Source organism: Balearica regulorum, chromosome 2 (assembly GCF_011004875.1).
Source record: "Balearica regulorum gibbericeps isolate bBalReg1 chromosome 2, bBalReg1.pri, whole genome shotgun sequence".
Classification (NCBI taxonomy): domain Eukaryota; kingdom Metazoa; phylum Chordata; class Aves; order Gruiformes; family Gruidae; genus Balearica; species Balearica regulorum.
The window spans coordinates 161,993,836-162,009,210 of record NC_046185.1 but is presented as its reverse complement, the minus strand read 5'-3'; the positions used below and the strand labels follow the sequence as shown (position 1 = coordinate 162,009,210).

At 37.8% G+C, this 15,375-nt stretch overlaps 1 protein-coding gene across 1 annotated transcript in view; it reads left to right on the top strand.

The window, feature by feature from the left end:
* Positions 1-14,074, top strand: part of LOC104632752 (sodium channel protein type 5 subunit alpha-like) — a 35,860-nt gene extending 21,786 nt beyond the window's left edge. The window contains exons 17-27 of the mRNA XM_075747046.1: positions 6-152; positions 1,271-1,391; positions 4,121-4,275; positions 4,940-5,113; positions 5,368-5,475; positions 7,171-7,449; positions 8,072-8,125; positions 9,857-9,998; positions 10,688-10,788; positions 11,211-11,481; positions 12,876-14,074. Coding sequence (XP_075603161.1) covers positions 6-152; positions 1,271-1,391; positions 4,121-4,275; positions 4,940-5,113; positions 5,368-5,475; positions 7,171-7,449; positions 8,072-8,125; positions 9,857-9,998; positions 10,688-10,788; positions 11,211-11,481; positions 12,876-14,074 — 2,751 coding nt within the window. The remainder of the gene's footprint in view (positions 1-5; positions 153-1,270; positions 1,392-4,120; positions 4,276-4,939; positions 5,114-5,367; positions 5,476-7,170; positions 7,450-8,071; positions 8,126-9,856; positions 9,999-10,687; positions 10,789-11,210; positions 11,482-12,875) is intronic.
* The last annotated feature ends 1,301 nt before the right edge of the window (positions 14,075-15,375 follow it).

The window sequence follows — 15,375 nt, the reverse complement described above, 5'->3', positions numbered from 1 at the left end:
TTCAGGATGAAAATCACCTGAGGCAAAGGGGAGAAAGAGGGAGAAACTCAGGAAGCTGGAGTAAAGGATCCGGATTGTCCTCTGAAGAATTCAGTGTGCTTTACCTAGGAAAGGATAGGAAGGTTGAACCATCAACACCAGACCAAAAAGAGGTAACAAAGGTTTTTTCTATGGCTGTATTGACTTTCCAATACTGGTCAAGCTCAGGTAAGTTTCTGTTCAAAGACTTGCTGGGGTGGAGTTTAGTGGCAGCAGCAGCTCTGAGCTTGGGGTGGCCGGTCTGGCTGGTTAATGATGGAGCCAGAGTTGTGTGAATGAAACTGAAGCTGGGCTGGGTTTCTAGGTACTGATTTTTAAGAAAAATTTACGTATAGGAAAAGGAGTGTTTAGAAGTGGAAAAACTACACAATAATTTGATTTAAATAAATAGTTTATAAACTTTTCTCTGCTACTTTCCATTTATTGAGGTACGAGTCCACCAAAAAAGGAGAGGAGGGGAAAAAAGGCATTAAAAAAAAGATATGCTTCCAAGTAAAAGTAGGAAAATCCAGCAAGTCTGCCTGTGTCCTAAGTATCTCAGTTTCAAGCAATATAATACTTTAAATGAGTTTCGCACTATGACATTAAGATAGTAGTTATTAACTAAAAATATTTTTAGAATAATTTTGAATAAAGAAGAAATTAAAAAAGTAACACAGCACTACACAAACATAAAAGAAAAAAACATAGATTAAGCAACTTGTAATAAACTGCTAACTCATCATCCATTATATAGGGTGTGATGGGATAGGTAAAAGCTTAGTTACTGAAGGATGTATGAAACGATTCCAATTTCTACTTCATAAATACTGTAATGGATGTTTCAGTTCCTGATACTATACCAGATATATTTACCTGGTTCTCCTCTTTGAATGCATTTTCCTGTGGTTTCATGCTTTTAACCCAAGCAGTTTATCCCACTTTGAGGACTACATGTACTGATAAGCAAGTTAAGAGCTCTTCAATTTACCAGCTTACCAGGGCAGTGAAATCTGGTTTCTGTAGATAGATACTGTAATTAGATAGATTTGACCCCTATTTGAATGTACCTGTTGGTACTTATGAGCTCATACACTTTTAAAATCACAAAGTTTGTTCCATTACCAACACTACACGAAACATTAGTACATAGCCAAGTTTTAATTTTGAATATTATTTGTTGATGGATGAACTTACTCATTTGGAGCTGAATGTAGAAAGAATCAATACCTGATCTTATTTTGCTCTGTAGTTTGACAGCGTCAGCTCTTCTGAAGGCAGCACAGTGGATTTGACAAACCCTGAAGATCTTTTGAGGCAGATTCCAGAGTTTGCTGAAGACTTCAAGACTCCAGAAAAATGTTTTCCAGAAGGTAAGGCTCTCATGGTTTTGTTACCAGGAAGTGAGAAGACCAGTCTTCAAAACCAGACTTGTTTGTCTAGTGATGCTGAGCCAAAAGGGTGAGATTATTCTAAGGTAATTTTAGTTATCTGGAAATTGGATAAATAGTCCAAATCATTGTCCCCCTCTAGTCAACAGAGAGATTGTGGTACCTGAAAAACAAACCCCCTTTCCTTTGAAGCCAATTGCTTCTAACTGGGACCTGGGCAATGGCATTGACCCAACCCCAAAAGATGAGACTACTATAGTGAAGTGAGATGAATTTCACTGTATTGGAGAGCACCAAAGTCACTTTTGGGTATTAGCATAAAAGAAGCGTATGTGATCGGATCTCACCTGACAACGGTCACTGGAACAAGGCACTTGACACATCAGATTTGTTAATACTCGGCAACAGAAATTAGTAGAGAGAAGCTGCTAGGATGAAGTTGAATTTCTATAGAGTGATAATCTGGGAATCCCTTCTCAAATCATCATGCAACATCTAGTTTTACAAGTTGTTATGGGATATGTTGAGTACTTCTATGAATTCTTGCTACCCTAACATGTGTAACAGCATGTGGTTTTCATACGATGCAAAGAAATAGCTCTTGAGATGTTTCTCAAACAAGTGTCCCTACTGACAGCCAGGGTTAATCACTGCACTTGCAGTATTAATTGTGAGAGAACAAACTACATCAAGTCAGTTTATAGGCTCATTTCTTTCAAGTGTGTTATACTAAGCAAATAACTGTGGCAAAATTCTTCCTGGTGCTCCAACTTGCTCTTTGCTCACCCAGTTAGCCTGGCTGACCACCACCATTTCCACCCATTCCCCAAGTTTTCTTTGATTCAGTTGTTTTTTGCCCATTCAGGCTTTCCTGTACCATAAAATGATCAGGAGGGACTTCTCCAGCCTTGCAAATACATGGAGCCCAGCAGTAGGTCCCACAGCTCTCTGAGTTTGCTTTTCTCCTCCGCTCCCAAAGGCAAAGCCTTGCTCTCGTTACCACCTTCCCAGCACCACTTCCTGGATGTTTCATCTGATGAGAGCACGGATAAATCAAATCTGGCTGTAATTACTCCCATCCCCTCATTGCCCTCTTCTGTAGAGCTGGCCTCTTTTTTTTTCTCCTGTGCCCTTTTTGGGTCAATGAAACATCTAATGCATAGTGTAGGATTGAATAAATAACAGTGAAGTATGCAGAAATTATTCGCTGCTAGAGGGGTGTTGTACCTGAATGCAAAGTATTCTCAGTACAGTGATAATACATATATTTACTATTATGTTAAACATCATAAATCCTGAGAGAGATCCAATGTACCTACACTGCAATTTGCTTTCTCCAGAAAAAAACCACAAGTATTGCATTAATAATACAGATGTCAGATTTCTTTCTGAGCTTCTGAGCTACAGCATTTGTGGTGTTTTGGTTTGTTTTTTTTGTTTTTTTGTTTTTTTTTTTTTTTAAACCCTACTATATCAATGGAATTTTTTGCCTGTACAGCTGTTACAACAAAAGAAATAAAGAGATTTTTAAATTTTTTTTCTTTTGCCCTGCTCCAGGGAAGAAACATGAAATGTCTTGTTTTGTGCTCTGCAGTCCCAGGCTGAAGAGTGTCTGCTGTGGCCAAACCAGTAGGGAACTCAACTGAAGGTGCAGCAAATCTGTACCTAGCACAGATTTCTCCACAAAAAAAAAAAGTCCGTATCTTCTGCAAGTGCCATTCCCTGCCCCATCTCAAATCCCAAATGTATGTTACTGGGGAAACTGGGATTATTGAAAGAAAGATGATCAGAATTTTTTCAATACATTATATTCTATGATATATAATGAGTTATATGTACAATACTATGTCATATGTGTATAAGATACCATATATATGTGTCTCACATATATATTTTTTTTTCCTGCTTGGAAATGACAGAAGCCTTCTGACTGACATTTTTCACCATAATGAAAACACGAATTAGCCTAGAGCACGCAGCGAGGAAAATGTTAGCCAAAGAGAGTTAATTCTTGGCAAAATTAATACGTAATCAAACCCAGGATTTTGTAATGGAGTGGTTAGGAAACGTTAGGTGACCCTGGTGTCATTGCCTGTTAAAAGAAGGAATTTGATGAGCTTGAAAGGAGATGTCTCCTTTTATGGAGCCTGTTTGTCAGCTAGAATATGACATATTCTTGCAGGTTATATGATATAAAATCAGTTACTCCATACATTCAGAAGCAAATAAATAAATGAATAGACCTTGCAAGGCAGGATACAATGCTGCAATATTGAAGACAACTGTTTACCTTCTCTGTCTCCAAACCTTTTTGTTCCGGGGAATCTCGTCTCTGCTTTCCAAACCATTCACAGAAACTGAGAAAGGCTTTTGTAACAGCAAGGCTCTTCCCATGGCCCTGCAGTTTTTGTGTGCCCAAACAGCAGGTTGGTGAGAGCATGTCCAGTGTCTCAGAAATATCTTGAGACAATGGAAAGTTGTCCTAAGGGACTCCACCTACTTTATGTGTACTTACATAGGAGTTATGAGGCAAACAATATTAGATATTCCTTTTTTTTTTTTTCCTCATGGCAAAACATGAAAAAAGCCCACCCAACAATGAGGCAGTTAATGTGACTGTGGACCTTCCCCTGCTGCAAGAAGTTTCTTGAGGAAGGCTTCACGTGCATGTACATTCATTCCATGCATTCATTGCTGTCTCTCGCTTTCAGGTTGTGTTCGATACCTTCACTGTTATGTGGGTAGTGCCATAAAGTTTGGAGGAGAAACATGGTGGAATCTGAGAAAAACCTGCTACCAGATTGTTGAACACTCCTGGTTTGAATCATTTATTATATTCATGATCCTTCTGAGCAGTGGAGCTCTGGTTAGTGCAGCGCAATTTCATATATTCATTTAGAACCATTTTTAGCTTTAATTTCTCTGGGTGCAAGTTTTGGGAATTTTTTAGCAGAAAACACAGAGAATATATTTGAACTCATCAGGAGAAAAAAAGAAGAGGCTTCACATAGCAGTCATTTATTCTCTATTGCAATTACTGCAAATTTATTATTCATATTGTTACAAATTATGAGAGAAAGTGAACAATACTAAAAATATATTCTCAGAAGCTGTTTCTATTCTGGATGTATACTGGATTTTTCTGTCTTTCTCTGGAAGTTATTTCACAGTTTTGAATATTTTTTATGTCATTACAACAAATAAGTTACTCTTAATACTGGAAGAAAATAATGCTTGGTTCTCTTGAAAGTATATTTTTAGAAATTCATTTTAAGAAGTTTATACTTTCCTCCTAGGTTCCCAGTGTGCATGATGCATGTGTCCATGGGAGTGTACTAGATAGAGAAAAAGAAAATTAAGGGACTGGGAAAATCACAATTTTATCAGATAACATAGATTTAAATAAAAGATGGGGTTTAGATCTGTATAAAACACATACTGAATGACAAAGGGATCTTAATGATGCTAGACTTTCATTTTATAAAGCTTATCTCTGACTTTTGCCATTTGTCTATATATTATAATTTCAGGCATTTGAAGACATCCATATAAATGAGAGAAGAAGCATTAAAATTATGTTGGCGTTTCTTGACAAAATGTTCACTTTCATCTTTGTTCTGGAGATGCTCCTGAAATGGGTGGCTTATGGCTTCAAGAAGTATTTCACCAATGCCTGGTGCTGGCTGGACTTCTTTATTGTAGATGTAAGTTCTGCCTTTGGTGTTTCTACGCAGCTCCTGACACAGGATGTAGTAGCAGAATCACCAATAATTTTCTGGATGCAAAGTTAAGAGAGTACTCTTACCTCCATTAATGATGGTTTCAGGATATCAGAATATTGCACTCTGGGCACGGAAAATATGGGGAGATTTTTTTTTTTTTAATTTTTTTTTTTAATAGGAATAAAGGAACTAGACATCAGGACACTGCTAATATTTTCTTCTGTCTTCCCATTCAGGTCTCTTTAATAAATCTCTTCGGCAGTTCATTTGGCCCCATGAAATCTCTTAGGACTCTCCGAGCTCTGAGACCCTTAAGAGCATTGTCACGTTTTGAGGGGATGAGGGTAAGACTGAATACACATTAAAGCCTGTCAGTACTAATAAGCACGTAACAGGTTCATAACTCATGACTGTGTCTTTATGAAGTTTACATGTCTACACCAAGTTTAGTTTAGGACCTGGAAAGTGAATTTTTAAAAGGCATCTTTGTGGTGCTCCTCTGTACTTTGTTGCTCCTTATAGACCTTGCTCAAGTGATCGATCTTAAGTACTGTTGAAGCTAAAACTACACTAGGCAGAACTTTGTTCCATCGCTGCTCAGTCTTTTTTGTGTTCCTGTCTTACTGAGCTAGGCAAAAACAAAACAGAGAATGAAAACTGTGAGTACAATTCTCAGTCTAATGGCAAGCTAATTCAGAGGAAAGAGTCACCTCTGTTCTGCCAGTTTTTACTGGATTGATTTACAAAAACTTTAGACTGTCAAGAGGTACTTAGCTCAAATGATTGTTCCAAATAGACTTATTCTTTCAAAAAGCAGGAGTGTTTGTCTGCAGAATATTTGCTGCCTTTTTCTATCAAAGAAGCACCTGGAACAATGTGACACTTCTGGATGTGAATAATTACAAATCTACCATTGTGCAAATGCAGAGAAAGGCTCCCTCAGCTATACGCAAAACATGCCCGTACACTGCAGTGTGAAACGGTACGATAACCACAGTGGTATTTGGGCAAAAGTCTGGTCTGTGCAATATACTCTGGCACGTGAAAATGGATGACAGAAAGACATATGGCATCACTGTCACACGTTTACATGGGAACGCAGTCTCAGTGCAGCTGAGATACAGGTTGCTTTAGATATCTTCTGGAAGTGAGGATGAAAGCTCTCTGGTTGCAATCTTGTCACTGTGAAGGCAGAGAGAAATTGATGCATTCTGTTAATTAATATAATGCAAAATTTCCATGTCTAGAGTCAATTTTGAAACAGGTACCATCATACTTTCTGCCTTGCTATACAGAATGTGTGTGACATGGTCTCCAATAACCTTCACAAACTTTTTTGATTTTTCTTCTAGTCCATCAAGTTCTTTGCTACCTGACTGCTGAGTTCACTGCCTTCACTGTGGAACTCAAAGATATATTCTCATCATTTCCTTACACTGCCCCATTTTATGAAGTGATCTGTTATGTCTCAACATGCACTTAAAGCCTGCACAGACATTTTCTGTGATTGTACAACACCTAGCACAGAAAAAGTACCTAGATCATGGTTATAGACCCCAAATACAATCATAGTCCACTAAAAATAATAGAGCTAGCAAAATACTAGTAGAGAGTTAAGACTGATCCTTTTAAAAACTACTTTCTACAGTCTTAGTACTACAGTCCTCTGCACTAGTTGCTTATGGATGAATATTTCAGAAATTATGTTATAAAAGTTTAAAAAAAACAGACAAGCAAAACATCCCCCACTCCAATACCAAGGGATAGTCATCAAAAGAGGATGGAGTCATGCTGTAGTATAATTACGTGCTAGTGGCTTACAGCAGACCAAAAGTGTCAACTATTCCTTTGAAAGCCTAAGAGATAATACGGACCTTTGAATCTTTGTTCAAGGTACCCATGCCAGCTGTGACTAGTATTGACACAGAAAACATTAGGTTTCTGTTTGCTGAGATGACTAAGTGACTGCTTATTGCACTGAGCAGATACTTAAACGCATCTTTGTTTAAGTGTAATTTTTCCTTCCCATTTCACCCAAGGTGGTGGTCAACGCCCTCGTGGGAGCCATCCCTTCCATCATGAATGTTTTGCTCGTCTGCCTCATCTTCTGGCTCATCTTTAGCATTATGGGAGTGAACCTCTTTGCTGGGAAGTTTGCAAAGTGTGTCAATCTGACAGAAGAAGATTCAGAATTAGATGATTCGATTGATGACATAACAGACTGTAGAATGTATAATACCACAGGAAAAATATTCTGGGTCAATGTTAAAGTCAACTTTGATAACGTTGGTTCTGGCTACCTGGCTCTTCTTCAGGTGGTAAGTGCTGCTTGCCTTCACTAGCCAGCACCATGTTAAATGGACTTGACTTCCTGTCAACTCCAAACTCATCTCTGTGGGTGATGGAAAAGAGTGGTATCACACAGCCTGCTCTTCCCTTGTAGCTGGCTGTTCAAACACCAATGCTGTTGGTACACAAAAAAGGGAAATAGGGGGACAAATGAGATCCAAGTGTGCTTTTCCAGGTGAAAAAGTAAGCATCTGCTGGACAAGTGCTGTTTCAGCCTCCAGCAGATTCATGACTCTGAGAGCTGAAGTCAATCTCAAGGAAAACTGGAGCAAATACTGAAGTAATCTTCTGTAATACAGATTTTTTCCAGCCATGGGAGTTGTAAGGCCTTCAGTAGACCATGCTGGTGAAGGTTTGCCCTGTCAGCACCCCAGAACAACGTGTTCTGTCCCACCCTAGCAAAACTTTCACATCCTGATAGGGCTGAGAATGCCACACATACAGCAGGGGCAAGTTTCCCTAAAGTCAGAACTTGGTGCTATGTGCGTGACCACAGGCTCTCACTCCAGTCAGTGTCATCTGGATTTTGCAAATGGTGTGAAGACACTTCCCCTGAAAGTTCAACACGTTTTCTGTAATCTCGCATTCTAGGCAACGTTTAAAGGTTGGATGGACATCATGTATGCAGCAGTAGATTCACGAGAGGTCAGTCACTATATTCAAACTATATTGTTAGTGCTGCTGCTTTCTACAAAAGCATTATGATTTTTGCACTTTTATATCTGCTGTTTGTGCTAAATCTTTCCAGTAATTATTTTTATCAGCTGATGTAAACATTTCATCTGTGAATAACTTGTGGTATCATAATCTGTTGGAATGGGGAGTGGGATTCAACTCCATATCCACTCACCTAAATGCAGTTACCTATACTGTAAGGTCTTCACAGGAGGTCACCCCCAAGTGCCTTGTATCATTAATGGAGATCTAGTCAATATGCTCAGAGGGATCTAGGGAGTGTTTCAGCTCACCCTGGGTATCTATATTATTCAGCTGAGCACCTCTTTATACTACACTGACTCTACTAATAACTAGATGTCCACCAGGGGAGTTCAGAGTTCCCACTCACATGGATACACCTACCCTCATGCATCTTTTATGAAACTCAAACTTTGGGTAAACCTGAATGTTTTACAGTGACATAGTTTAAAGTCCTAATTAAAACATAAAACCAAACTTATCAAGAATAGAGCTATTGTGGATGAGCAACCATATAAAATATGCTGTCAGCCATCACTAGTACTATTTTACGGGCTGTTTTTATTGACAGTAGCATTTGCTGTCTTATCAGAAGTATCATCCAATGTTTTATAGAACAAAGTTTTATGTCTTTGGAGGCAAAGAATTTCAAATTAAGAGGCTATCTTAATTTCATCATGACTTCAAAGGAATCAAATCATTTTAAAAGTAACCATATATAAAAATGGGGGGTGGTGTGTGTGTTTTAATTTACAAAATTTTTTGTTCTGGTTTTATTTTTATCCATAATAGCCATAGAAGATTTTTTTTTTTTCCTAAGAATTAAAAAACATTTCTAGGCCAAGATTCTAGTGGCAAGACCTTGGAATTAGACTTCTAAATAGTTTGCTTGATTTTGTGAAGATCATGTCAAGAAATCATGTCAAGAATGTCCAATTCAGTAACTGTTTCTATTGACTTTAGTAGGGCCTCAATCAATTGCAAATGGTAGGATTTTATAGTCAGGCTTGAAAAGAAAAAAAAAAAAAACCAGCAAAAACAAAAACCTAAGCCACAATAATCAGCTTGTGTGCAAAAAAGAAATTTAAAATAAAACTCATTCACCATTAGTCAAAGACTAAGTTGTGCTCTACAAGTTTTTCAGTACAAATATATTCAATATCAGTATGAATTAAATTACCCTGTTCTGCAATGATCTAGTCAGAAACTACCTAAATAAACATTGTAAAAGAAATCAAGTTAACAAGTTGTCGTAGTATAAACACTTTGTAGTGCTATTATTTTGAGCTGTGTTTTCTGGTTAGTTATCTCTCAGGTGGTGTGCGTGGTGTATCATTTTGTAAGGTTTGTGTTTAATTTCAGAAGAGATAGTAGTCAGCTTCTGAGCAATAATGCCCCTATGAGGTCATAGAATTTTGAAGCATCTAGTAGTCGCCATATGAATGTTATTTTCTTCCATCATTTCATGCCTCTTCCAAAAGTATTGTATACATATAATATTTTGTGTTATGCACTATTAGTAGTGTTAAACTATATCAATTTTGTCAGAATTAGCAGTAAGGCTGTAAATCTTAGTTCCTCCTGGAATCAATTTGTGAGAGGATCTGTAATATGAAGATTATCCTGGATTAAACCCATGTTATTATTGGTCATTTTTCACATTGCTTCTCATTCCTTCAGAAAAACGAGCAGCCGCAAATGGAGCACAGTCTGTTTATGTATCTCTACTTCGTGAACTTCATCATCTTCGGATCTTTCTTTACCCTGAATCTCTTTGTTGGTGTTATTATTGACAACTTCAACCAACAAAAGAAAAAGATAAGTATATTGGTTGTCCTCCCAAATATGTCTTGAGCGATGCTGACTTTAGAGAACGTATAATCGGTATCCGTTAAGGTCTCCTACTTTCCCTTGAGTAGGGGCCTCATCCCTTAACAAACAGCCAATAATCCAGATGGACCTTGCTATACATAGAATCTAAAACTTTTATTGGCATTTACAAGAGGATTAGTAATTAAGTTAGCGAAAGTAACACCTAGGGTGAGGTTCTTCCTCCTTTGTTTTCCCCTGTCACCTGAACACCTAACTCATTCCCAGCATTTCAAGGGCAGAGACATCTTCTCTGCAGCCTCTTAAAATTTTGCCCCTTTTTTTGGCACTGAGCACAGCGTGAGACATTACTTAGAAAATGGTCTGGGAGAGATGCTCTGATGAGTATTTTTGGATATTTAACCAGAACAGGATGTGGGAAACCAGGGAAAGAGTTGTTCCTATCAAGGTTTTGAGTAAGTCCTTTATTTTCATGCTTTCTGAGCTAGCAGGGTTTCACTTGAGAACTTCTGGTCTGTGAATGGATGGTTTATGCCACTCTGGTTTTTTTTGACAGTTACAAATTATGAAAAGGGCTAGATGTGAAAGGGAAGGAATTTTAGTTTCCAGCATTTTAGACTTTGTAACTACAATAATGCTGCTTCCTCACCAAATAACAGTGACATTTCTTTATATACTTAGGTGGGGAAGATATCTTTATGACAGAAGAACAGAAAAAATATTACAATGCAATGAAAAAGTTGGGATCCAAGAAACCTCAAAAACCCATTCCAAGACCACTGGTAAGACTCTGAATTTTTCAAAGAGAAAATGCATTGCAAAAATGTGATTTAATTCACTGAAAAATGCTTATGTTTAAATATTATATATAAATTATTTATACTGTCTTTATATTGATACTCAGACAGTGCTCTAAAGTCAATAACTTACCAAAAAGTTGCACTGGAAGATTTTACAGGTTAAATATTTTTTTAAGTTCTCTGCCTAAGTATTGTTGGGTTTTACATTCACCCTGGAACTGATTAAACTTCAGGATGGGAAGGGATCTTTAATGTCATTTTTATATTCTGCCTTTCTCAAATTTCTCTGACTTCACTCTAGTTGAGTGACTTTGCAACATAAAAATTGGACCTGTTGGAAACATGTACAGATGAGTACTCCCTTCTTTCGTAACTCATGCCAGATGTACTTTTTTTTCCTCTAGAACAGATACCAAGGGTTCCTTTTTGACATTGTAACACGCCAAGCTTTTGATGTTGTCATCATGATTGCCATCTGCCTTAACATGGTCACCATGATGGTGGAAACCTATGAGCAAAGTGAAACAAAGACTAACATCCTTAACAAATTCAATATACTCTTCGTTGCCATCTTTACTGCAGAATGTGTACTGAAATTGGTGGCTCTGAGGCAGTACTATTTCTCAAATGCCTGGAACATATTTGATTTAGTCGTTGTGATCATGTCACTCATGGGTAAGTAAAATTGGTTTGGCACATTCTTTATTAAACCAATTATTATTCTTTTCAGAAAAAAATAGTTAAAACTTATCAACTGTAAATGGATGTTGAAATGGAAATCATAATACTGTAAAGTCTTGAGGAAAAAGAACTAAAAAACCCATCATGATCATATTAACATAATATGAAATAAGATTTTTTTAAAAAAATCTATTTTCTTTGAATAAAAGTATTTTTTAAAAGTGTTAAAAATCAAAACCAGCTGTGTTATGTAAAATCTTTCATAATAGTTCTTTATGTTGTTTTTTCCTAGTCTGAAAGACAGAATGAATAACCCATCCTACTAGTACCACATTATGTGATAATTTCCATTGTTACAGATTTAGTGCTACTAAGAAATCTTCAATCAGATAAAAATTACTGGGTTTTAAAATATAAAGAGAATATGAAGACTGGAATTAGATTATAGAATATAGAATTCAGTTGCTGGAAACTCAGGCATAGCTGATGATTGAAAATAAGAGTTCACACTGTGTAACAGGATAGAAAAGAACACCACAAATGTATTGGCTTTTATTTGAAGGGATTGCAATGGAAGAATGGGGTAAAGAGCTCTTTCTGCCAATTTAAGTATTCCAAAGGCCAGTACTGCCAAAATAGCAGAAGACATTTAGGGGATGAAAAATATTTTATTTCTTTCGCATAACTTATGTTTTGGGCAATTTAGATTCCAGTAATATGGCTCTTCCTTGAGAAATCAAGTTCCTGGAGCAGCAATCCAGAAAAATGTATCGAAAACATCTGAAGCTAGAAAAGCCAAACCTCTTCTAGTGCTACTAGATCTGTCATTTTTTCATGCAAACTAAAGATAAAATAACATCCATATGTACCTACGTCCCTGAATAACTAAAAGCCATTGTAGAGTGGCATACACAACTTCTATGTTCATCACTGGGTTTGCTTATACATATCTTGACTATGTTATCTACATGATGACCATGACATTGATATAATTTCTTGTTTTCTTAGTTTAGCTTTTTAGTGTCAGTATTTGAAGTCCAATTTAGAAGGTAAGCTGCACCTGCTGATGTATTCGTGCAACCAGTGTCAAAGACAACCAGCAGTCAATGAGTGTTAACTGGTAGGGATATTTGAAGTTGTGCATAGAAAGGTGCTTGCCATCCTTAGTGCAATAGGTATTATCTTCTGGTGGCTGAAGAATGTAGTTCATAATTGCTGATTTCTACAGCTATTTTTTTGAACTCTAACTTCTTTAAAGGTTGTTCTGCTAGGGTCTTAGCACACACGCTTCAGATATTTTTCAACTGTACAGATACTATCATTTCATCCAACTTACTAGTTAAGCAGAAATGTGACAGTCTAATCAGTTTTTATCTTTTCCATTTTAGCCTTACTGCTTTCTGGCATCGGTAAAGCATTTGAAAATTTCTTACCACCTACTCTCTTCAGGGTCATTCGTTTGGCTCGAATTGGACGAATACTGAGACTGATCCGGGCTGCCAAAGGAATTCGAACTCTGCTTTTTGCATTAATGATGTCCCTACCCGCTCTGTTCAACATTGGCCTCTTGCTTTTTCTGGTTATGTTCATTTATGCTATTTTTGGCATGGCTAACTTTGCCTATGTGAAGATGGAAGATGGCATTGACGATATGTTCAACTTCCAAACCTTTGCCAACAGCATGCTCTGTCTCTTCCAAATCACCACATCAGCTGGCTGGGATGGTCTTCTCAGTCCTATTTTAAACACTGGGCCACCATACTGTGATCCAAACATAAATGGCACTATAGGTGAATGTGGTAAACCTGCCATAGGTATTATTTATTTTGTAAGTTACATCATTATATCATTTCTTATTGTTGTGAATATGTATATAGCTGTTATTCTGGAGAACTTCAATGTTGCTACTGAAGAAAGTACTGAGCCTTTAGGGGAAGATGACTTTGACATCTTTTATGAAATCTGGGAAAAGTTTGATCCTGAGGCAACTCAGTTTATAACTTTCTCTGCACTTTCAGACTTTGCAGATGCTCTGGCTGAACCTTTACGTGTACCAAAACCAAACAAAGTTGAACTCATAGCAATGGACCTGCCTATGGTCAGTGGAGACAGGATCCACTGCTTGGATATCTTGTTTGCTTTTACCAAACGAGTGTTAGGAGATTCTGGGGAGCTGGATGCTCTAAAAGTACAAATGGAGGAGAAATTCATGGCTGCCAATCCATCAAAAAAATCCTACGAGCCAATCTCTACTACACTCAGACACAGACAAGAGGAAGCTTCTGCCACTGTCATCCAGCGTGCCTACAGGAGTCATTTGCTCATGCGCTCCGTAAAGCAGGCTTCTTACCTGTACCATCGCAGAACTTGCAGTATTGACACCCTTGGAGATGCTGCTCCAGAAAAGGAAGGACTTATTGCATCTATGATGGGTGAAAACTATGGTAGGAGTCCTGACAAGTCTGAAACTTTGTCCTCAGCATCCTTTCCTCCATCATATGACAGTGTCACAAGAGCCAGTAGTGGCAATCTCATGGTTGAGATTGGAGAAATTACAGGTAATCAGCAGTCTCCAGACATTAAATAGTTCATCAGTGACAACATTATTAAGAGTATTTTAAAATGTTCAAAGAAGCTGATATTGTAAATACATGTCAGCTGAGGCAGCCTCCCTATTAAAAAAAGTTTGTTGACCACAATCAGTTAACCATAGTTAGGCGTGATCACTTTATTGGTAGCTGCTAAATCGTAGCCTTTGGCTCTGCTATGTTCAGTTTTGTTTAATATTTACATGTGCAGAGACAAAAGCTGTGAAAGGTTTTGGATCTGTTTGATCAAGGACCACCCTACTGCAAAGTAGGTCCCACAGTACCTGAGGACACATTCACAGCAGTGATAGATAACATCTGCTGCCATTGTCCCTCATGCAAGAAGCAAAGAAAAGCCCCAGCACCAACAGACCTGCTGGAAAACAGGAAAAGAATGTCAGTGTTAAGATAAATTGCCAAAGGGAAAGGAGCTAAAATTTACCCTTAGTCTACTCCTAATTGATACTCTTATTATAAATCTGTTAAACAAATGGCTGCTGATTTTTTATTTATTTATTTATTTTTATATTTGGGGACTGATATACCACAAACATACATAGCCACTGCATGATCCACAGATATGCCACAGTGTAGTGGACTTCTTCCAATATGATCAATTTACAGAATAAGTCATGGCATGTATGCTATTGTAGTTGTGTTACTGCAGCTTAAGGAAATAATAAATACAACTCTTAATATTACAGAACTCATACTGAGCTGAGTAAAGCCTTGCTTCATATTTTGTCTGCGAGGATTTTTTTTTTTTTAAACCTGCTTTCCTCTGGCAGTGGAGGCAGCCGTGCTGTGTGCCTATCAGTCACTCCATAACAAATTGTGTTTATTACATGCTTTCCTCAAACGTCACAGAATGGTTCAGTTTCAGGCTCAAGTTCACTCTTGCCACTGTGGTAGAGAGACACAAATAAGCATCGCCACTGGGGTGAAACTGGCAGCATCACTTCAACCATTCCCTTAGACATCACAAACCCAGGCTGGGGAGCACCACATGGGCCCCATTTGAGATGCCCTTGATCATGGTTGTGAGCATCATCCATGGCCATAGAACTAGGCCTTGACCAAAGGTAGATGTGTCCCCTCCATGGTAGGAGTCTTTCCCCCTTCTGCCTGTGCTTCTTTGATGGGAGGACCAATTTTCTCTATCCTGCAAAGAGTAGAAGAAACCAAAGTACGAATAATGTGGACAGTAAGGAAATCTGGGTTGAAGCATTTGGGTCTGAGGATAACGTAAGACTAAAGATGTAATCATAAACTCTACTTCTCATGAAACTATGTGTGCATG